Source organism: Diprion similis, chromosome 2 (assembly GCF_021155765.1).
Source record: "Diprion similis isolate iyDipSimi1 chromosome 2, iyDipSimi1.1, whole genome shotgun sequence".
Taxonomy (NCBI): Eukaryota; Metazoa; Arthropoda; class Insecta; order Hymenoptera; family Diprionidae; genus Diprion; species Diprion similis.
In genome coordinates this window covers 5,867,246-5,890,862 of record NC_060106.1, presented here as the reverse complement: position 1 = coordinate 5,890,862, position 23,617 = coordinate 5,867,246, and the positions used below count along the sequence as shown (strand labels likewise).

Below are 23,617 nucleotides of genomic sequence, written 5' to 3'. Positions count from 1 at the left end.
AATTATGTAGTCATTATCTGTAATTACTTCACTCAATTGATCTCTGTGATCGTCTGACTGGGCAAAACGCATCTCTGGACCATCTATCGCGTTCCGTGGTACGCTAGATGGGGAGAGATGCTGAGCTCGAAGACTTCGCGTCGAAGAGGACCGCCGACCGTCACGCCACACAATAATGCATGTCCTCCAACCTCCCTCCCGGACTTGACTCGCATCTCGGAACAACAATTCGCATCGCAATGTGTCGGATTCGAAAAGACGCAGATGCGAATTGGTTTTCTACAGAATTTTGCGACAAGTCCTAGACATTTAAGATTTTTTTAGACGGATTAATCGGCCGCGCCTTTTTGCGCGTAGATTAATCACGGGAATCAGACGCGTCATTTGCGCGACGATTCGTAATCAGGGTGGCGATAGACCGGGAAAACCGCGGATTGTCGGGGAGTTTCGTTTATCGGGAAAAGTCGGGGAATTATTATGGATCCTAAAGTAATACGGACAGTTTTTACAAATCTTTTTCAATCTTTAGCTATGCTTCGTAAATTCAGTTGAGCTAACTCTCGGAAATGGTATCGCGTTCGATTTTTAATTATTCTTGTGAAACGAAGCAATACTATGTGTTTTTTAGATTCAAATTTATATATTCAAGTTGCACAACTTCTGGAACTTTTGGTCATAAAAACTGCCCAACATTGCCTAATATTTGTGGGGAAACATCAGGGAATTCTGTAGTTTTTGACGGGAAGAGTCAGGGAATTTTCTTTGAGTAAAATTGACGCCATCCTGCGCTTGATCGAGTGATTGAGTGGTCCAGTGATCGAGTGACCGAGTGCTCGAGTGATCCAGTGATCGGGAGATCGAGTGATCCAGGGATCATGTGACCGAGAGTTCGAGAGGTCGATGGGTCGAGTGATTTAGTCCGGGAGGTAACGACGTATTTCATTACACCATTTCCGTAGGCTTCATTTTTTTGTACTAGTTATCCGTGTATCGCAAAACAGTAATATACGCGCCTTAAAAACGCACCCCCACGACGGGGGGTTGCAGGAGGGTTACAATTTACAGTAGGAAATTGACCAAATAATGTATAGCCGCATACGCGAAACTTATCGAAGGGATTGATTGAAATATAAGAAGCCTAGAAAATACCGTCTTCTGCCCAAATTCCACGACGAACTCTATTTCTGCCGACATAAGTAAGCGCGAAATTTTTTTTTTTTTTTAAATCATGCCTGCGGGGATAAAATTGATTAGAATGCTATTTCTTATAGTGAGAAACACAAAAATAATAGTCTTCCATCTACAGAATACATTTCACAGGGTGGTTCGAGAAAGGTTCTTTCTTTTGGTTTTCGGTCTTCCCCGAGATTCTTGCACTATTTTACTAAAAAATAGACAACGCTCAATAGCTGGGATGTAAATTTTTTTTCACTTCCGTCTCAACGACGATGGAATTTCGAAAAAAGCCCATTTTCGTGAACTTCAAAATTGAGATATTCCTTGAATCCTTCGGTGGATATGTTTTGTGTGACGAAACAGAAGTTTTTACGAGTCCTGAGAGGCGTCCGATTTTTTTGAGTACTGAAACATCTATCCTGAAATTCTTAGATGAAGAATATTTTTAACTTTTAAACATTGCAATGAACTTCGACGCCGATTTTTCGGCACTATAAAAAATCACATGCATGCCAGGTCTTACGATAACTTTTGTTTCGTCATACAAATTGAACATAGCCGCTGAAGGATCCAAGGATATCTCAATTTTGAAATTCCCTAAGATAGCGTTTTTTCGAAATTTCAATGTCGTTGAGGCGGTAGTAAGAAATTAGGTGTACAAATAAAAAATTTCGAAAAATTCCATTCTTATCGTCGGATAGAATGTCGAAAAATGATTGACACGTAATTTTTCTTTTTTCAATTCAATGCTTATTAACAAAGATACAGCTAGTAGAATTCCGCGTGACGTCATAATGTTGTACACTTATTACATTGTAGTATATCTATATCTAGTAACATTGTGACGTCACGTGTCAATTTCAAACTGCTATATCTTTGTTACGGAACGTTAAATCAAAAAAAGAAATAATACGTGTCAATTATTCTTCGACATTTGATCTGACGATACTAATGGAATTTTTCATTTGCACACCTAATTTTCCTCAGCCCAGCCCTTCTACTCGAACTATTCCTTAGTGAAGAGCGAAATCTTAAATAACGCCCTATTTGAACCGCCCTAAGGTTCAACGAAGGTCGTCTTCGAAGCCTATGAAGCTGCATCGTCAAGTCCTGCCTGAAAGACGATCACTGTTGTTCGAAATAGTTGAATGACTACATTGAAGTTTTTTTTTTTTTTTTTTTTTTTTTTCTATGTTGCATATTTGTTCAGTATATTAATTTATACTTTGGTGGATAGTCGTACTAAATCTTCTACCGTTAAAATCGAGACTCAAATATATCGATGAAATTCGATAAAATGATTTACGATAAGAAAAACAATCTTTTACAATGACGTTGAGGATTAATTCCGAGAAAATCCAGACTAATATGCGGAAATCTGAAAGCCGAGGTGATATTACAGCGTCTTTTCCCAATATTTCACTCTATTCTTTTATTGAATAGTCGTGAGTTGAGGTAAAAAAAAAATACTTATTGATTTTCACTTTAAAGAATTCTATATTTAAAATGTGCATGCTGTATAACGTGTGCTCATCTTGTTTGACAAAGGTAATTCTATGAACATTCATCCATTATTACATTTAAATCTTCAATATCAGAATTATTGATTCCAGCATTGTCCCCTTTGTCTTGTTCTGTATTTATTTCTTCATCTGTAAATATATAAATATAAAAATGTAGTAATGATTAAATAATTATTTATGTAATATTATGTATATAATTTTGTATGTTTTATTTATAATACCTAGATTTTTTTCTGAGTTGATTACTATGTCATCGATGGATTAAATTGAGAAACAAATTTATTATCTGACTTTTCCCAACCACAGGCAGCGGGAGAAAATTTTGTTTAAATGAAAATTTACAAAATCTTTGGACGCATGCTTGTCTCCCGTAACCGAAGGAATTTTATCCTACTGACTATGGTTGGGATGAATCAGATAATAAACTTGTACAATTAAATCCATCGATGACATAACAATTAATTCAGCAGAAAGTCTAGGTATTGTAAATAAAGTAGAAAAAATTTTAAAAGTTATATAAAAATTATCTAGGCATTAACAAATTATTATATTCACATATTTACAAGTAAAAAAACAAGTACAGAACAAGACCAAGATCAATCAGACGAAGAAGACGGTGGTGAAATCAATAATTCTGATATTGAAGATCAATGTCATACTAAAGCATTGTTGTTTTAATTTGAAGCTTTTTATAGAATTTCATTAATATATCTAACTCTCGATTTTCATGGTAGGGGATCTAGTATAACTATCCGCCAAAGTTCAAATTGATTCACTGAAAAAATGTAAAACAAAAAAAAACTTCATGACAGTCGGTCAACATGTAGAACAGCAACGATCGTCTTTCAGGCAGCTCGTAAAGACGCAGCATCGTAGCTGCGTGCCTGGAGCAGCTTCATGGACTTGGAAGAGTACTTTCGATGTATAGTTTAGGTGGTTGACTATTATTCTTGAGTTTCTTACTATAAAATAAAGCATTGCAATCAATTTCATCCTTGCAGGTATGAGCTTTTTAAATATTTTGTCGCACGTACTTACATACGTGGGTGGAAGACGAGTTTTGTCGTGGAATTTAGGCGGCAGACGATACTTTCTAGGCTTTTTATGTTTCAATCAATGCGTACAATAAGTTTCGCGTGAGCGACTGTACATTTTTTTGTAATTTATTTTGCTGGAATTGTAACCCTCCTGTAACCCCCCCGTCGTGGGGGTGCGTTGGAAGGCGTTTAATACTATTATACGATACACGGATAACTAGTAGAAAAACAATGAAGATTATTGATGTGGGCCGGAAATTACTGACGTTCCCTTGCGGACTGATCGAGGGATCGAACGTATCGAGGGTCCCAGTGGCGCAGAGATCGTGTGATCCAGTGATAGTAACCCCGTATCCGAGTGATCCAGTGACCCAGTGGTCGAGTGGTCGAGAGATCGAGTGATCCAGTGATCGAGTCAGGGTGGCGTCGGACCGGGAAAACCGGGAATTCACTTCATCGGGAAAAGTCAGGAAAACGTCAGGGAGATATGATTGGGCATAGAGAAGAAAAACTTGCTGTTTTCAAAGAATCGTTTTCAAACTTCAGCTATGCTTCTTAAATTCAGTTGAGTTAACTTTCAAAAATGGGGTCGTTCAATTTCTAATTCTTCGTGTGAAACGAAGGCAATACAATGTGTTTTTCAGATCCAAACTTACTTATTCAAAGTGCATAAATTCTAGAGCCTTTGGTCGTAAAAACTGCCCAACATTACCTAATTTAAGTTTCGTGGTAAAATATCGGTCAATTCTGATTGTTTTGACGGGAAGAGTCAGAAAATATATAGTGAAGGAATTATATTTGAGCGAAATTGTCGCCACCTTGATAATGCGAATCAATCGATCGATCCTTTAGCTTGACGATTTCATAAACAGTATGTGAAAAAGTAAACTTTCGGCTGTTCAATCAATCTCGTTACGAACAACTGAGTTTTCAAGTTCAAATTCACCGTGCCTTTTGCGCGTTGACTTGATACTTTTTGGTTCTGAGAGAACGCGTGGCATTTGCAAGCCGGCGGTCAATCCCCGGGGATGGAAATCGCGGAGTGTATAGTGATGGTGAAGAATCTTTTCGTAAGTATTTACCTTTCATCTATTTCAGCTAATGAAACCTTTCGTCTGTTTCAGCTAATCAAACCTTTCATCTATTTGAGCTAATGAAATCTTGTCTGTTTCAGCTAACCAAACCTCTTGTCTGTTTCAGCTAATCAAACCTTTTGTCTGTTTCAGCTAATCAAACCTTTTGTCTGTTTCAGCTAATCAAACCTTTTGTCTGTTTCAGCTAATCGTACCTTTTGTCTGTTTCAGCTAATCAAACCTTTTGTCTGTTTCAGCTAATCAAACCTTTTGTCTGTTTCAGCTAGTCAAACCTTTTGTCCGTTTCAGCTAATCAAACCTTTCGTCTGTTTCAGCTAACCAAACCTTTTGTTTGTTTCAGCTAATCAAACTTTTTAACCGTTTTACTTAATCATGCTTTTTCACTGTTTCAGGTAATGAAACCTTTTGCCTGTTTCAGTTAAACATACTCTTTGTCGCTCTTAGCTAATCAAATCTTTGTCTGTTCCAGCTAATCAAATATTTTGTCTGTTTCAGCTAATCAAATTTTCTGTTTGTTCCAGCTAATCAAATTTTTCGTCTGTTTCAGCTAATCAAACCGTTTGTCTGTTTCAGCTAACCAAACCTTTTGTTTGTTTTAGCTAATCAATGTTTTTAACTGTTTTACTTAACCATCCTTTTCCACTGTTTCAGTTAATGAAACTTTTTGTCACTTTTAGCTAATCAAATCTTTGTCTGTTCCAGCTAATCAAATTTTTTGTCTGTTCCAGCTAATCAAATTTTTTGTCTGTTCCAGCTAATCAAATCTTTTGTATTTCCGATGAGACTTTTTTTTACAAACATCTGAAGCGATGTGTGCTATGATTACCGGAATTGTCAATAAAGCCTTGATAAATGCTGCTGAAATCGAATTGAGATGTGTAAAATTGCTGATCAGAGAAATATCTCACCTCAGGTGGTATGGCAGGATATCTTTTTTGCGGTGAAATATTTCGTTGATCAGCAATTTTCTATAGCACATTCCAATGCTATACAGCCCTATGAGCATAGAACTTACCTATGAGGCTTTTCGTAATCGAAAATGGACGAGATAAATTCACCGTCAAGCGGCGCCTTCTGCGCCTACCCTGTACGCGAAACTCAAGTGCTCAAGACGGCGAGCGGTCGGTACGTTGAGGCAACAGAAACTGATGTTACCATCGCTCACCGCGTGCAATAACGTTGTGTATAAATAACAAATCAACTTCTCCCATCTCGTTGGTAATATGACGTCACATGTTCGTGTAGGCATTCGAAGCGACTTTCTCCGCGAACGGGGTATACATAGTGATACATTCGGACATTCCTTTCACAATTAGTTGGTTGTGTCCGGGTGCTGCCGTGATCTCCGCTCGCATCGACACTTGGAGCGGTGGTATGTAATAGTATGTTTATAATATGAGACGAGCATCAGTTTTTGTTGTGAATATTATGAAACGAAATTCGTGTTTTTCGATGAAATATAATGTGAAGTAACGAGCAAGGGGTACGAATAGGAAATAACTACTGATGAATACGTGAACTTGTGTCCAATACAGATGGAATTCAGTTTAGAAGTCAACAATTGGAAATCAGGACAGAAGAGAAAGTTTTTTTTGATGAGGCATTAGTGTAGAAGTAACTAGTAGTCAATAAGCCTACGGTCGACCGACACTGGAGTGAAATTTTCTTGCTACCCTTGGTGTTTACAGGAAATTTATTTTCACTAAAATGTCTGTAAATAATACCGCCGCAAATTTGTTGAGAAGAAGTAACGCAATATCGTCGATATTATATAATAAATACAAGGTGATCGGTACCCAAGGAAGACAGTTTCATGAAACTAAGGAAAATAGATTCGCTGTCAAAACTGCGACTAATCCAAAACCTGATTGGAATAGAGCTGTATCTGAGGCTGAAAAAATAGTCGGATATCCGACATCATTTTTGAGCTTGAGATGGCTTCTGAGCGACGAAATTGCCAATGTTGCTCTTCATTTAAGAAAGTTGGTCGGATCTAATCATCCTCTTCTAAAAACAGCCAAGTAAGTACGGAGCATTCACATACGTCTAAACAAATTCATTACAATTTACTTCGTAAAGTTGATAACGCAAGCAACACAATGTGAAATTGCTACCAATTGTAGAAACACTGCAATTAATGAAAATTCAGTCATAGGAATTTCCTGTAAAATTGGTTTGTAATTAGAAAGGCAGAATCACTTGTCCTATCCAAGAGCAGGTCATTTTTGTTTAATTGCTAGTTCCAATCTTTTTTGAACATAAATTGAGTGCTCCTTGCATTTTTATCTCGAACTATTTAAACGTTTTCAACAATTATTAAAAAGATATGCTTATATATTGTAATAAATATGCCAACTTTCCAAAATGTTTCCATTTTACAAAAACGTATTGACTCAAATTATATCTATCTCTCTCACATTCAATACGTTATTTTTATCATAATAGTTAGTTATAAAAATAAATAATTAGTTATTTATATTATTTAAAATTTTTCATCTAGCTAAATTATAAAAATTTCTATAAAATTTTGCAGGAGTCTCATATATAATGGCCGCAATAATATGCAGGCATGGGGCCTCATTGTACTTTTAATTTCAAAAGCAGCTGGCCATTTGAGTGTCGATGATATGGAGGAGGACAAAGCTGCCGGAGTCTTACACAGGTAAGAAATCAGAGGCATAAAAATATTCAATCTATCAACATTTAATTTAGATTCACAATATAATCGGTAATGTTGCGTTACAGTCAGAGAGCACTAGCTGAGGTTACGGAAATGATACGGACGAGTCATCTTGTTCATAAGGGTTTGGTAAATATCCAACCTGGAGTTTATCCAGAGGCATCTGAAATGAACGATATGACGTTCGGTAACAAAATTGCCCTCTTAAGTGGTGATTATCTCCTGGGTAACAGCTGCGCAGAGTTAGCTTCGCTTAGAAATCAAGATGTAAGTGTACGGTGTGTACTTCAGTGCTAATCGCTTGTTCAAAAATCATATTCGTGAATGACCGACATCTTGCCAATTTATTTATTTACTTGTTTACTTGAAACCACAGACATACTGTTATACAATGGTTAGGTCACTAACTGCCTGTCTCTGTAAAATAATTTACAAAAGCACATAGTTACCTAAAAGTAAGAAATAAAAGATCAACGGTTTAGAATCACTGAATAACATCACGGAATATAACAGATTTTAGCAATGTGCTTAACAGGTTCTTGAACATTTGAGCTGATTCAACATTTAAAGTTGAAAACTGTGAGTTTTGAAATTGCATATGAAATTGATGTCGGTTGTAATTATCCATCGGAGAATATCAGTCTTGATACTAGCCCTATTAGCCTAGGGATAACATTTCGTTGTTAATAATATTCTTTGATCTTATAGCTTGTTGAACTGATGTCAAGCGCAGTTCGTGACTTAGCAGAAGGTGAATTCGTTGGGCGAAGAGATAATCAGAATAATCCGTTACCATCTATACCACCTGCAGACCGTACCGGATATGCAGTTACCGAATGGACATTTAGGAATGTTCTAAGTGCTGGTGCTTTGCTCGGAAAGTCTTGTCAGGGAACCTTGAAGCTGGCTGGTCATAGCGATGAAATACAGGAGCAAGGCTATAATTTTGGAAAACATTTGGCTCTTGCCTGGCAGGTAATGTTATTGAATTCATAATAACAAGCAAAGGTTTTTACAATATATTTCATTCAATTATTGTTGCATACGAAACAGTTGTCTGTAATAAATCAAGCAATTTCTACTTGCGCTTTTTAGTCGATGAATTTTTCAGCCTCCCGACCTTTAAAGTATTCTTTACTGCAGAGTTTTACGTTACCTTGCTAAAACAATATTTATATGTTTCTTCATAAAATATTTCAGGCTTGTTTAGACTTGGGTCCATTCACTGGTAAAGATCAAACTGTACCATTCAGTTTGTGCTCTGCACCAGTCATGTTTCATATCGAACATGATCCCGCTATTTTAACTGAAATTGACAAAGGACTGGAATCTGTTCAGAACGTGGACTACACCAAGGTATATAATAAAATACGTTCTACCTAGTTAATTTCCTCTTAATTTTTTACTGTGGTTTGATGTTTAATGTTGTTGAACTGAATTACAGGTACATGATATTATTGTGTCAGGACCTGGTGTTGAACTGACAAAACAGTTACAAAAGGAGCACTCGCAGCGTGCTATGGAAGTATTAGCTGTATTTGAAGAAAGTGATGCAAGAACAGCATTATCAAATATCATTGTAGCAATGGGAGATTTTTGACGAGAATTATATCAAACGTACAGTGAGACTTGAGACATAATTAGCCCAGAAATCAGTTCTTCCAATCCGTCCATTGTTAAGTTTGAATAGTATTAGATATCAAATATCTCCACTACAGAGTGGTCATGATCAAGATTCAGTATAAAATACTAAAAAATCTTCGTGAGTATTACTATTGCATCATTAAATGTAATTGACTTGTGCAACTACATCGCGTTTTTATCAAGACATATTTTTATTATTACTATTATTATTAATACATGGTAGTGGAACAAACGCATGCATTGTACAGAGGTATTATAGAGATCAAAATCGCGATATTTTATAGCACAAATGAACTAATCGACTTGTTTACTATAATAAAGAAATTTATATTTTTATTACACTATCTTGAGATTTATGAAATTATCTGTGTCTATATCCTCCCAAGAAGCATCTGTGGTGCAAAAACCTTTCTCCAAGTACAATTTTATATTAATTTGGTTGTATAAATAATGGCGCTATATAAATAACACAGCTTTATATAGCTTTATTTATATTTATATTTATTATGTATCCGTCAGTTTGGGTGGAGAATTTTCGGTAATAAATTAAACAGACACAGAAACAAGAAACAAATAAATTGAATATCAATTGTATAACTTTGGAGATTTTCGCGATACGGTTGTACGGTACGTGCCGCTATATTGCTGCGTGAAATTGTATACGTATAAAATTAAGAAAGTTGAAGAAAAATGATACAAAAGTTCTACCGGACCTAAACTTGGACACAAGCCACTTCGGTGCCTATAGATAGGCAACGGAGCGTTACAATTTCAATAGTGAGATGACAAGTTGCAACTACGGTTGCATATTTCTGTACCTAACATGTTTGACCTAACAATGTGCTTGTGTTTTCATAGAGTCAAGGAATAGCCCAAGGTGCAAAGTGCTTGTGAGTGTGTTTGCAGTAAAGTACGTCAAACTAAGAGCTAGTGTTTCTTCGGACTACCGAGTGCAGGAAGGTAATGAAACATACCTTAACTGTTCAATATCATCTATGAGTCGCAATTATTGTCCTTGGTTTCACCGCTCCCTGATGAAACATATGTACAGTAGAACCTTGAGGGACCGAGACTAGTTTGGATAATCGAAACGTAGTTTTTTTGGAGATGGGTTCATAAATAAAACTTTTTCACATAGAAACAGCAAATATATATTCAATTTATATATTTATATTGACGTTTAAATATATATTTTAACCGTCTGAAAAATGTTGTATGCTTTTTTCATATTTTTTCTATAAAATCGTCAATTTTTAATTAGCTAGCACTCAAAATTCACCGTCGAGCGGGGTTCTAGCAATACCGCAGTGAGCAACAATGTTCCTTTCGTTTTTTTTCTTTTCCAACTTTCGGATCATTTAGCTAAACTAAGTCATCGTTCGGATAATCAAGGTTCTACTGTACCTATCTGTATCTGTATCTGTGGTCTGAAGAAGACGTCGAAAATACTTGGTCGAACTGGCGATTTCGACGAGATTAAACGTACAAAAAATTGTATATTTCAGATAGGTGGTAGGCTTCTCTTCACAGTAGAGAAACTGCGTAGGCTTGCACGTGACTTTTTTATTTTATTTTTTTTTTTAAACGTATTTGGCGCGAGATTACTCAGTCTCTTGATACTGCATACATATATTTATATACATTATCATATCATGTATTTTACGGACAACAAGAAGATAAATTCGTATCAGAAATCGCTTTAATTCTTCTCCACGAGTTGAATTATAGTAATAATATATGATATTTGACATTACACTTTGTACACTGATAGAAAACATACATTTTGTACAAATATAATTTTTTTAACATATAGTTTAGCTCAAAAATTAATAAATATTCAAGTATCCTATTGGATTGAATATTAATATAATATTCATAGACCCCACAAGACTTGACAACATGGATTGTCTTCGTTTTCTATAACTCGTATATTTTGAATCTTCAAAGGTATACCGTCCCAATTTAATGATTGCATCTCTCGTCATAGCTGCATTCAATCTTGTGTCAGTCAGCACATGTTCATCTCCAAATACTCATGTATTATATTGCTCCTACAACCTTTATGCAACCAGCAATTCAATTCCTACGTGTACAAACCACTGCACAGTTATAATTTCGCTTAGTGCATCTTTGTACATCCATTTCGAGATTTCGTGTCACCTTTGCCATCCCCGAATAATTCTTTTATGAGATCATCTTTTTTCTTGGTATGAGTTGGTACGCCACGATAGAGGTTTTCGGTTATTTGCGATCTGCTGCTTCCGTTACCACGTTGGGACTTTTGCAAATCTAGAAACTCTACATTTTCATTATTATCGATAGCTTTCATCGCAGCTAGTAACTTTTCTTTATTATAACTTATCATTTTTGCCTCTGCAGACATTTCTTCCCTGTATGCAGGAGTTTTTTTCTGTAAGGTTTTATCCAAGGCTTTACCTTTTTTAGGGAGATCTATTTCTTGCTCCGTATGATTAGACATCTTCTTCAAATTATCCATTTTCATTATACCGTTCGGCTTTGACTTCAATTTTAGACTTTCGTTTATTTCTTTCTTGGTTTCTAATACCATACTCTGAAGTGCAGCTTGTGTGGCATCTATATCACTCAAATCGTTTTCAATGTTTGATGTAAACTTACTTCCAGCACTTGGGTATGATGCAAGCAGATCCCTTTCCATTGTAGTTTTATCTTTTTCATGAGTTTTTTCATCTAACTTACATTCACTTGATTGTGATTCCTGAGTTTCAAATTTATTGGCTGACCTGCAATCTTTACTTGCTGCAGTTCCATGCGCCTCTATTCCTAGGTTCATACTTCCCAGAGAAATCGAGTTTCTTCGTGGTTGTGCGAACTTTTTACCTTCTTTGTTATCAATTTCATGTAATTTCTGTTCAACATTTTCTTTCAAATTATCTCTGCTGCTCAGAGGTAAAGAAAGCTTTTTATTATTTAACAATTTTTTTATCTCATCATCGTCCTTTCTTTGTACACCTTTTCGTTCTAATATCACACCATCTTCCAATTCAGTCTCTAAAGCCAGAATTTGCTTTTCGGATGTTTCACGCTCCCTCATAATCTTTTCCTGTAATTCACTCCAAGACTTGGTTATATCCATTAAACGTTGCTTCCCACCTTCATATGTATTGTCCGGTGACTTTGAACACACATCTTCGTTCGTATTAGTTGAAAGAATTGGGCTTTTGGAAAACCTACGTTTTACGTCCAAACTCTTGGGTACCCTAGACTTGGTGTGTTTTGCCGGTTTTTCTGCTTCTGAACCTGAATCAGATTGATTATGAACATCAAATTTAAAAAACTCCTCGCTCAGATGATGAATATTTTCCCTTTCAGAATCTTCAGGTGCATTCTTGAGAACGAAACCGTATTTGTCTTGTTCTTTATTTGATTCAGATCCACTGTCAGTCTCAGAATCACTTTCAGATATGCCAGCGGCTGCCCGGAGTTGCCTCATTTCAGCTTTGCACTCAGCTTTGCTGAAACTTTTCTTTGACAATTCTTGCACAATGGATTCTCGTTTAAACTTAAGCTTCTCATTAACGAACCTTTCCAATTCTTCTTCCGTAAATGCTTTTCTATTCTCCTTTTCTTGAGCCAATGTTTTACTATCGATATTAGGTGACATTTTTTTGACCAATCTGGAAAAGCCATCGATACTTGAAGCTACTCAGGATATGAAGATTGAAATTGAAACCATTATGAGGAAATATATCTATAATAACACATACCTTGCGTGCAATTCTTTCGAAGCTATAGTCGGATCGACTTCATTTGGTTGCTTTTTCTCTGTATGGTGAATAGTTTCGTCTTCAGTTTCACTTTCGTTAGTCGAATAGCCAAATTCTTTTCTGAGTTCTCGCGGTAATTTGTACGCACTTCCTTCGTTTTGGTTCGCCAGACCCTGTTCAATATTCAATAATTCTGATTCATACACACTGATATCTTGCTGATTTGTGTTTGAGTTGGCGTATAAATTCTGGAAACGTTCAGGATCAAGAGAATTTTCGGTATCTTCTCTTTCCTCAAATTCAGCTTCATTTAATCTTTCCCTCAATCTATCTCGAGCACTCAATTTCTGAGTTAAAGGAGACCTTTGTAGTCTGAATTTGCGGACTTGATCCAAGCTAGCCATTGTCTCTGTTTTAGGGGCTACTGATGAAGCATCCACTGTCAAATTGGTGATAGTTTCACTTATTTTTGGATTCACATCTGGTTCGCACTCTTCCAGAGTTGACTGCAAATGTAAATATTTTACTCAATTTTGTATAGTATACAAATATCTGCCATTACTTGAAAAAAGCAAAGTTGAAAATGTTGGATCTTACCAAAGTTTTATCTGATATTTCATGGTCTTGAATATTTCTGTTTCTCATGACAGTCTTTCTAATTTCTGTGGCATTGCTGTAATAAATAGTCCATTACAAATACTCGTATCACAGAATAAGTACCATGTGATTTCAAAGTAACATGTGAGTAAAAAGTTTCTACAGATTTCATCATTCTCTTCAAAATTGGTAAACGCTATTATTTCATGCGGAAAATCACATATATTTGAAGGAATAATATCAACATATTTTTTGTTCTTCACAATTACTAGTCTGCTAGTTTTATTAAATCCTACCTTCCATCGGCTGCTAAATTCGTAAGCGATTGACTAGTCATATTTCTACGTTTGTTGAAGACCGGCAACTGGCCACTATAATATAGCTTTTTTTCTCTGTTATCCAATAATTCTTCTAAGCATTTCAGTTTCTCCATCGTTTTATTCAAATGCCTTTGTGCTATTTTATTTTTAGCTATTTCAGAATTTAATTGATGTTTCAAACTTTTACTCTCAAGTGCCAATTTCCTGTGCAACATCTGTTGGGGGAAGAATATTCAATTGATAATCAACTAAATGAAATCTAATTGGACCAAGATCTTAAACATCTAAATATCATAAAAAGAATTTTGTCGATTATGACCTTATCATTTTCGGTCGTTACAAGTTTACATTCTAAATATAATAATCATGAGCATAAAAACTAGATAAAATTTGAAGATCTTAAATACCTGAATGGTTTCGTTCTGTCGTTTGATTCTATGATTCAAATCTGAGACTTGGCCTTGCAGTTTTTCTCTTTCACCGAGACTGCGATCCTTGCTCAACTGCAAGAGATGCTTATTTTGTGCCTGTATAAATGATGAGGTTGATCAGGGATTGATAATATGTCTATGCAAGTTGTTTCTGTTCTATTCAAACAAATACCTGTAGATTATGCAGCTCGTTTTCTTTCTCCTTTAACAAATCACAAGTATCTTTATGTTGGGCTTTAAGTTTCTTATACTTAGTTTGAAGAACCCTAAGCTCCTCGTGGTGTGAATTAATGATACGTGGTAACTCAGCGTTGGTTCCTTCGTAACGTCGTAGTGCCGAGTCTTGTCGTTTCTGCAGTGCTTTCAAGAGCCTGTTTTCATTGGCTAATTCCTACAAAATGAATATTATACAATTACGTTTAAACTTAGCCCATGCTTTTTACCCATATTACATGGAATTAATGGCGAAAAAGAACCGTTTGACTTACGTTCAAGTGGTAATGTGCATCGGTTAATTGATTTTGCAGTTGTTTCACACGCAACATTTTTGCTGAGAGCACCCTTTGCCCTACAGGATTCCTCGCCAGAGATTTTGTAGGCTCAGTGAGGGTATATACCCGTGCACTGTTTTTGTAATAAGGACCGCCTGTTGACATATGTTTCATAATGTAGTGCACATTATCAAGTATGTTTACTGGAATTTGTGAACTACCAGTTTGAAAGTGCAATGGAAATACCTGTGAACATCTTACATTTGCGATTTTATATTTTTTGAAGTCTGTAGCAGTGGCGTAGATAATATGCTGTCGTTTATCAAATTTTATGGAGAATTACTTACAATGTGATTCGGTTGATGAGGAATACAAATACAAACAATGGTAACAGTAATGAAAATAAAACAGTATTTGTAAGAAAAGAATTGGAAAGCTCCTATGAAGTAATTTGTATGCGAATGCTCCATGTGAAAACTGACAAGAATAACTGTTGTCTTATTTTATTTTATGCGTCCATGAAAATTGATTTATTGTTGTGACAAGTGCGCAAACAAGCTCTCTGAAAAACCTTGATTTTATAAAATTGTTCCTACAGTTCTTCGACTTTGCTCTTTTCTATTTTTTTTTTTAATCTTCATGGCTAACAATACATATTTTTTCACGCATACGAACCGAGTAAAGGATGTAACTGCTTTCGTTTGGCTAAAAGAATAGCGGCACTTTTGCATGCCGATTGACTTTTTATTGAAGCTGCTGTAATGCTTGGATCGTCGGCAATTTTCCTAAAAAATTTCAATTCTCATGATACACTGTCAGCAGATAAACAAACTTGGATTGCGATGTATAACGACCATTTTTGATGTCCGCAGTCGAATATTTATTAGATCACATTACATTATGAGCATGTATCGAATCACTACATATGAGTAACACCACATTGGGGAAGCCAAATAACATTTAGCAGTGAAGTATGGAGAAATAAATAAGAAAAAGTAAAATGTGTGGATTTATCAGAAAGTATAAGTGTAGTAAACAATAATTGAGATATGCTGTAAGAAATTAATAACTATAAAATAAAAATTACATGTAATGGCTACATGTTTACCTAGTAAGCTGCTTACACCCATCTGAGCATACTACAGGTAGTGCCGGCACTTCGGTTTGCATTTTGCAACAAGCACTACTAGAAATGGTTATTAGATTTCTACATTGCAAGCATATTTCCGGACATTATATTTTTTGGATTACATGCAATTGACAGAAATACATTGCTGGCTGATTGGCATCCATGATTGTTTTTAAATAGTTACCACGGCAACACGCCACATGCATTATATATTGACCAATAATTGATTTTCACAACGTGTTTTTCTCTATAAACTATTCGTACTTTCTGAAAATTAAGCTGAAAAATTATTACCTGATAATACAATAGATTACCAAGAGTAATGGATAATAAAAGATTCTTTTTGAATAGTCGTTCAGAGAATTATTCTACAAGAGACTGAATCAGTTTACTTAGCATAGCTACATATTGAGTTTTTATTTGATCTTTTGGTAAAATACTTTGAACAAAAATGATATAACAAGTTTTTTTATTTGGTATTACTTCGAATTTTATGGTACATAACACAGAATCAAATCTTAATAGCTATATAATTTATACTGTAGCACAACAATAACATAACAATATTAAAATTTGGAGAAATAATTACCCATGTAATTATGAAGTTCAATGGAGAAGTGCGTGTAAAAGATAAACGGAAAGTTTTGGTTTGTGTATTGCAGATTCTTATTATTAATTATATTATGAAAAAGTAGTGTGAGGTGTTAAAGTATTACAGTGATTGATGGTATATTCGAAGGATTCGTCAATTGATAGCCATCTATTTTGTAAAAAATATATTTCTACATTGATAAATAATTTACGTCTGAATTATTGAATTGCCAATATCATTCCAGAACATCTGGTAGTATGATATAGTCCAATTCTTTTCAAAGTGATGTATACCTTGGATTTCTGTACAACTCTATTTACATTCTTATCAACTATCTATATGTATATTCACTAGAGTGCAACAACGTAGGGAGAAAATATTTACAATACTCTCATAGGATAACTGTATTGTCTCAGTCCTAGGGCCAGACTAAGGTCAGTCGTAACGCTGATAAAACCTTATTTCCATATCAATCTGAGTACAGAGCTTGTAAAAAATCTACAGTATTGAATCGATGTTATTAAAAAAAGATAGTTAATAATTTTTCTGATGGTGAGCATCAACAATTTTCATTGGTAAGCAAAAACGGAAAAGTGCAGATTTTATAGCTGCAAAGTTTGCAAATGAGCCGACTAGGCAAAAGCTGTAATATTGCCAGAACAGTTTTTAAAATGCAGATTACGACTGTAATACTTAACTCATGCACTCAGTGAGTTTAACTATTAGCATCAACTTTTTTTTGAGTCATGCCCATGTGCTGAGCTTCCCAAAGCCTATTGTACAAAGAATTTGGTTTGGAAATTAATTCGCCATGTGTTCCTTGCTCCACTAATTTTCCACCATCCAGGACTAAAATCTCATCGGCATCCATAACAGTTGACAAACGATGGGCAATCACTATTGATGTACGTCCAATTGTTGCACGTCTTAAAGCCTCCAAAATATTCTACGGAAAACATGAGGAAACATAAGAAATACCTAAAAATTAACTGCTATCGCAATTTTTTTTTTTCAAAGAATATAACAAAGATACATACCTACTATATATAAAACTAATGATATGAATTCAAATGCTTACATGTTCTGTTATTGAGTCTAGGGAAGACGTAGCTTCGTCGAATACCAAGATCGGACTGTTTTTCAATATTGCCCTAGCTATCGCCACTCTTTGTTTTTCACCTCCACTTAATTTTAATCCACGTTCTCCAACTTGAGTCTGATAGCCTTTAGGCCATTTCAAAATAGACGCATGCAAATTTGCCATTTCTGTCGCCTTATGTACGTCTTCTTCGGTGCTACTGAGATTTCCATAATGTAAATTGTAAAATATTGTATCGTGAAATAGCACAGAATCCTAAAAAACATTAAAAATGACTGGTTATATCTGATACGTTTGATAACGTTTGTAAATTGTTTCAGTTTACTTGGGATCAAACTTCTTCTTATGGTAATTTCCGTTGAATTACAAGTTGTTTGGTAATCTTCTAGCATTTTTTATATTTTACCTGAGGTACAATGGCTATCGATTTTCTAAGATCATCCATATTGACATCGCGAATATTTTGGCCATTTATATATATGTCACCTTCCTGTGGTTCAAAGAACCGATAGAGTAATCTGACAATAGATGACTTTCTAGATAAAAAAGGAGTCCGTCATTGTAGTGCAACGTCATAAGATCAAGAGAATTACGATGATGAGCGAAAACGTTAAGATGGAATCATCTGTAAAATTACTACTTATCATATTGAAATCAAGATTTTGTACAAACAAATGGCAATCTTACCCTGAACCTGAGCCACCAACTATAGCAACTTTTTTACCACTTGGAATAGTGAAGTTCAGGTCTTCAAAGATTGGTTTTCCTTCAATGTATTGGAACTTCACATTTTTAAAAGTGATTTCGGAAGTACTTGGTGTAACGTGAAAAGGTATGGTGTTTTCCTTATTCTGTTAAAATTAAATTCAAATAGTAAGTCTGCACCTGTAGGTTTTTTGATTGTAATTCAGAATATGTATTATAATTGATGAGTTATTTAACAATCTTTTTATACCTTGATTGAACTGTCCATCATCATTAACGTGAACATGGTTTGCATATCTATAAGTGCCTGTCTGACTTCTCGATATACCGACCCAAGAAATCCTAGTGGAACTGATAATTGAAATAGTAATGCATTGACCATCACTAAATCACCAACAGTCATTGTTCCTATAAAAACATATAGAACAGAGTAAATATAGATTGTACTGAGTTAAATCAATTGTAAGCTGTTCATCATAAATGTACAGAGTATCTTTTCCAACAATAGTCTGATGTTTATCTATAACAGTATGAAAATGCTTACCATTGACTATGTTCTTAGCGGTTAAGACCATTATCAAGCTCAAGGCACCACTAAATATGGCATGCTGTCCAAAATTTAGCATTGCTAAACTGGTACTAGTTTTTAAAGAGGCTGCTTCGTATTTCTTTAATGATTGGTTGTATCTGTCGGCTTCGTACTGTTCGTTATTAAAATACTGAAAAATTCATAATTTCACAATATAGAACAAGTTCTACCAGAAAAAAATACCTGCAATTTTCAGATACAAAACAAAAGTTTCAACTCCAGATCATGAATTCTGCACAATTTGTCAAACCATGCGACTAAGTATTAAGAGTGAAATTATTTCCTAGTAACATTATAAGTATATGATTTTCATGAACTCACTTTTACTGTTTCATAATTGATAAGGGAGTCAATCGCTTTGTTACCAGCTTCGTTTTCAGCTTGATTCATATACACGCGAAACTTTGTCCTCCATTGCGTTACACTCAGGGTGTAAGCTGTATAAATTCCTACGCACCCCAGAGCGACGGCAGCAAACTCGGGCCCGCATTTAACGCCCAGAATGGTACTCACTAATGCAAGTTCAAATATCGTTGGGACAACGTTGAACACCATGGCAGTAAGCACGAAATTTATACCTCGACTGCCTCGGTCTATTGTCTACATTTCATACATTAGTAACATTTGTACAAGAGTTAATTCAGATCTTTTAAATCCGGCTATAACTTACGAGCCTGAGACTAAAATTATCACGTTACCTTGGAAAGGGCACCAGTTTGTCTGCCCAAATGAAACGCCAGATCCATGTTATGCAAGTGGAGAAATACGTTCTTAGCTATTTTACGTATCGAGTGCTGCGCTACCTTGGCAAATACCGCATTTCGCAATTCATTTATTCCAGCTGCACCGGCACGCGCTATTCCATCTGTATGAAAATATTTAATCAAACGGAGAAAAGATACAGTTTCAAAGCTGGATTAAATTTCGTTTTCTTAATCATGTTCTATTTGAGGGATCTTTACAGCCGATGAGTAGAGACGTTCCTACGGTAGCCACCGTTTCGGGAGCTGTTCCCATGCTCAGTAAAGGTGCGCCACCAACCGCTACCATTTGAGTATTCAATGTGTCAATAGCATATTTGAATATGAATGGTACGGTAACATTCAAAACTTTTGCGCCAACTAGTAGACCCAGTGCTAATTGAACCCTTTGCTTGATTGCTGGATCATCCTAAATACAAAACCAATTGCTACAGAGTGCAAAAACAAATAGTTAGTTATCAGTAATTACTAATTTGCTGTTGTTTAAATATTGCCTTCAGCAATAATTAATTGACACTTATCATAGTAGATTGATGGATATTTGATATAAACGTTTCATTGGTATAGAGGTTCAAGAGGTTCGTATACCTTTGGCCAAATATAACTGAGCATTCCTTTAATCATGTCTTTGCTCGTGACTGGAGGTCGATCCCCAAAGCTGATCGCATCTCGACTCATACTCGACGCTCCAGGGTGAAAACAGTTTCGCTTTTGTTGACCCGGTTTACCACCAGTTACACCGGTTACTACCGATAGAATTTTAACCGGTGTGACCACAGGTTTTGATTGTGGTACATTTTTCTTCTTTTGCGCTCGGTCGATGACATTGCCACTACAGTACTGAAATTAATAAAAACGAATGAATACCTATGCCAATTTGCACTCAACTCTTCAGATTTCTAATTTGTTTTTTTTTCTGTACAAAATAAAAATGCTGCGGATAAAATTGCACTGGATTATGTTCAAAAGTGATGTGTACGGATTGCGACTATTTGGATAGTATCACGAACTTAGGTTCAATGTGGAAAGCTTTAAGATTAGGCTGAATTAGTAGAGCAGCTACGAATTTTTGCCAACCTTTGCACAAATTCTTGATAGAAATGGCTTCATTAGCTCAAAATTGAACAAGCCCTTCTTAGTTATAATTCATTTTATTCTTCAAATACTTATTTTCTTCTACATTATATGTACAGGCACAAAAATAATAATACATATATAAAAGTAGATCCGTGTATGAATATTTTATACGAATATTTATATTATACAAAAGCATAAAAACATTACCTAACGAAAATTATTTTACAAGCAACTTAATTTATACACAACTTTTGAAATGAATATTCTAATACGCGAATCTGAGCTTCTACAAGTCCTAGAGCAATTTTGAAGCTAGAACTTGTTTTCTGGAATTTTTTCATATCGCTAAGGTGATTTACAAGACCTTTTTTTTTCCGTTCTAATATTTTTCTCCCAACCAAATAAATTTCCGTTAATTCATCGTCATGCAGATCATCTCCATATATTTTCATCAGCCAATCTTTCCGCCTAAATTTAGTGACTGCAATAAACAGTGCCATTTTTCCATTATAATTAAGTCCAGTTGAATTAAAACCCATTTTTTTATCAAATCCACAAGTTATTAAAAAGTTGTACTGAACTTCGGACAAAGTAATACAGCTATTAATATCTGATATGTTAAAAATTATTTCATCCAGTGGATTATCAAGTATGAAAAATCCGTATTCAACATATAGTTTTGTATTATCATGAGAACCATAATTTATGAACACTTGAGAATCATGATCAAAGGACTTCAATGTTGTAATTTGATAACACTCTGCTTGGTTTTGATTCTTCATGAGACCAGTATTAACGGAAGCATCAAAACTGTGATTAAATAAATCCAAAAAAGGTGCCAACGCCAAATTATTATTCCTAAATCTGCTATCTGCTTTTCCAAGATCTATGTAAACTGCTCGTGTATTTACAACGAAATATGCCCACTGATACTTACAAAAAGTAAAAATATTTTCATAACTCATATAACAGTGCCGACACTTTTCCATGTTTTCAGAAAATGAACCATTGCCATTGCATTGAGTACGAACATCTTTAAGGGCAGCGATTAGAGCTAAATATGTACTCTTAATTTGAGCTGATTGTAGATTCAGCGTTTCAAGTATAAAGTTGGGCAATTGTTTTTTCTCTCGCATGGTACAAAAATATGGATTAGTGAATGTTTTGGGAAGGGAATCTAAGTACGGTTTCCACTCAGATTCATCCGCTAGATGTTTTTCATAGACCAAAAATGCAGCCAAAACACTTTGAGCATCAGATACTTTTGGATTGGATAGTATATGCTGAATAGGGCTCTGAGAAATAGTATTTGTTGTAATCAATAAATGTTTAGGTATTTCTACTATTATCTCATTCTGTTTGATTTTTTTCAGTGCTTTTAAACCCCGCCCTGTTTCAGGGAAGTAATAACAAGTTAAACTACAGGTTGAGGACCAGTTCTTGGACCGCATCCAGACTAACAAGCGATCAAGTACAATAGCATCTTGGAGTTCTGATTGAAACGAAGAATATTTCCTTTTTGCACGACGACTTCTCAACGTACGACCCATACCCATTTATTGAGGTGGTTATTTATATCTGCAGAAGGAATAAAACAATTTGACGTATATAAAAAAAACTGTCAACATTCTGAGGTTGAAGTTTGTGAAGTTAATAAAACAAAATATAAAGAGAAATTCAGGTACTTTAGCAATTGGAAAATAAATTATTACTCAAACGACAAACTTAATGCTTGTTATAAATTCTATGTATGAATCAAAAATTCATATATTGATATATTAATATTTGTTGAATTACCGCCACAAACTACAATCATAAAACTGCGACAGATTGTTACGAAAAATCTTGAGATAATGATGTATATTAGAAAACATTTATCAGACGAAGAATCATGATGTTTTCCATATAAATGTCATTTAGTTACATCATTTTTCAATCATCTTACCCGCAAATCAAAACATTAATGAAAATTATGTTTCAACGGATTGACTACTATTTCTACATGTCAATTGTAACGCTCACATACTGCTGGTTATGTAATTATGCGACCAAAGTATCATGCCAATGCTAATTGAAAATTCATTAGCAATATACATTACCTTAAAGATATGTTAATCATGACAATTGAGTACGTGAAAAGGATTTTATTATTGTTGAAATAAAAATTCTCTTCTTAGCTAGTGAAAGACTCATCTGTTACTCCAAAAACTCGTGGGAAGGTTAGTAACACATTTAGCTGCATTTACTGTATTTTGAAAATGTCGTCATTCCATTTCAATTTTTTTTTATTGACACCGTAGTAAACAGATTTCCATATTGACTCAGCGCAAAAGTCATTAGGTATAGAATCCTTAGTTTTTAATTGATAAAACATTTACACGTTCAGAAACATTTCTTATTTCACTTTGAAATTCAAAGAATATAAATTTACACAGAAGCGAGGCAGGTAAAGTGAGTTTACTGTATGTAAAACTTATGTGAAAGTTGTCAATTCATTCAGTGTAATTAAAAATTAATAGCTTTAAAATCAGCTGGAGTCCTATAAATATTACCCTTAGTCCGATTACTGTAATAGGCGATCCACGAAGGTGATACCTGTGTGTCGAACCTCTGTACAAAAGGACAGGTCTCGCGGCACAGGACGAAAATTTGACAGTTTTTATCCAAAGTTCTCTGTCATTTAGCCCAGATTTTAGAAGACGATTCCATAAAGTGAACCCCAACATCCTCGCCACGCGAAGCCCGATCCGTTTCCCCTCGTCTCAACTCTCGAGACCGTGGTGTGCTCGAGACTGATTGTGAATCTAGTATGACAGTATTAAAACATCGACTATAAGAATTAGTCAGATGGTCAAACTTCTAATCTGTTTGGCATTATAATTTGGGCTGCCAAAAATTCGTTGTCAGATTCTTAATTTCTAGACAA

The 23,617-nt window shown here is 35.1% G+C and overlaps 3 protein-coding genes across 4 annotated transcripts; 1 reads left to right on the top strand and 2 right to left on the bottom strand.

Moving 5' to 3' along the window:
- The first annotated feature begins 6,309 nt into the window (after positions 1-6,309).
- On the top strand, positions 6,310-9,547 carry LOC124410887 (all trans-polyprenyl-diphosphate synthase PDSS2). Its single transcript, XM_046889589.1, has 6 exons — positions 6,310-6,851; positions 7,364-7,492; positions 7,576-7,777; positions 8,219-8,485; positions 8,711-8,866; positions 8,955-9,547. The coding sequence occupies exons 1-6, from the start codon at positions 6,538-6,540 to the stop codon at positions 9,108-9,110; spliced, it is 1,224 nt and encodes a 407-aa protein (XP_046745545.1). The 5' UTR covers positions 6,310-6,537; the 3' UTR covers positions 9,111-9,547.
- A 1,205-nt stretch (positions 9,548-10,752) lies between these two features.
- LOC124410866 (lebercilin) lies at positions 10,753-16,100 on the bottom strand. 2 transcript variants are annotated; one of them, XM_046889555.1, is made up of 9 exons: positions 15,848-16,100; positions 15,415-15,524; positions 14,737-14,894; positions 14,421-14,639; positions 14,225-14,344; positions 13,794-14,032; positions 13,498-13,573; positions 12,901-13,406; positions 10,753-12,810 (listed from the first exon to the last, which is right to left on the bottom strand). In XM_046889555.1, the coding sequence occupies exons 1-9, from the start codon at positions 15,907-15,909 to the stop codon at positions 11,274-11,276; spliced, it is 3,027 nt and encodes a 1,008-aa protein (XP_046745511.1). In that variant the 5' UTR covers positions 15,910-16,100; the 3' UTR covers positions 10,753-11,273. The 2 variants fall into 2 exon arrangements, with proteins under 2 accessions (XP_046745511.1, XP_046745520.1); XM_046889564.1 differs by lacking the exon at positions 15,415-15,524.
- A 220-nt stretch (positions 16,101-16,320) lies between these two features.
- Positions 16,321-23,494, bottom strand: LOC124410879 (iron-sulfur clusters transporter ABCB7, mitochondrial). Its single transcript, XM_046889578.1, has 11 exons — positions 23,244-23,494; positions 20,203-20,454; positions 19,816-20,023; positions 19,552-19,718; positions 19,175-19,453; positions 18,809-18,983; positions 18,515-18,672; positions 18,247-18,410; positions 17,966-18,095; positions 17,539-17,814; positions 16,321-17,406 (listed from the first exon to the last, which is right to left on the bottom strand). The coding sequence occupies exons 1-11, from the start codon at positions 23,415-23,417 to the stop codon at positions 17,176-17,178; spliced, it is 2,214 nt and encodes a 737-aa protein (XP_046745534.1). The 5' UTR covers positions 23,418-23,494; the 3' UTR covers positions 16,321-17,175.
- Positions 23,495-23,617: the final 123 nt, after the last annotated feature.

Bases quoted from the DNA above. Each gene is read 5' to 3' on its own strand.
- LOC124410887 (XM_046889589.1), top strand. From the start codon at position 6,538: ATGTCTGTAAATAATACCGCCGCAAATTTGTTGAGAAGAAGTAACGCA. The intron at 6,852-7,363 runs GTAAGTACGGAG...AAAATTTTGCAG, and splicing joins CCTCTTCTAAAAACAGCCAA to GAGTCTCATATATAATGGCC. The intron at 8,867-8,954 runs GTATATAATAAA...ACTGAATTACAG, and splicing joins AGAACGTGGACTACACCAAG to GTACATGATATTATTGTGTC.
- LOC124410879 (XM_046889578.1), bottom strand. From the start codon at position 23,417: ATGTTGGGGTTCACTTTATGGAATCGTCTTCTAAAATCTGGGCTAAAT. The intron at 18,411-18,514 runs GTATAAAAAGAT...TAATTTTAACAG, and splicing joins TGATGGACAGTTCAATCAAG to AATAAGGAAAACACCATACC. The intron at 17,407-17,538 runs GTAAGCATTTGA...TGTTTTCCGTAG, and splicing joins TAGACTCAATAACAGAACAT to AATATTTTGGAGGCTTTAAG.
- LOC124410866 (XM_046889555.1), bottom strand. From the start codon at position 15,909: ATGCAAACCGAAGTGCCGGCACTACCTGTAGTATGCTCAGATGGGTGT. The intron at 15,525-15,847 runs GTAAACATGTAG...GAAATTTTTTAG, and splicing joins GGGTGTAAGCAGCTTACTAG to GAAAATTGCCGACGATCCAA. The intron at 14,640-14,736 runs GTAAGTCAAACG...TTCATTTTGTAG, and splicing joins ATGCACATTACCACTTGAAC to GAATTAGCCAATGAAAACAG.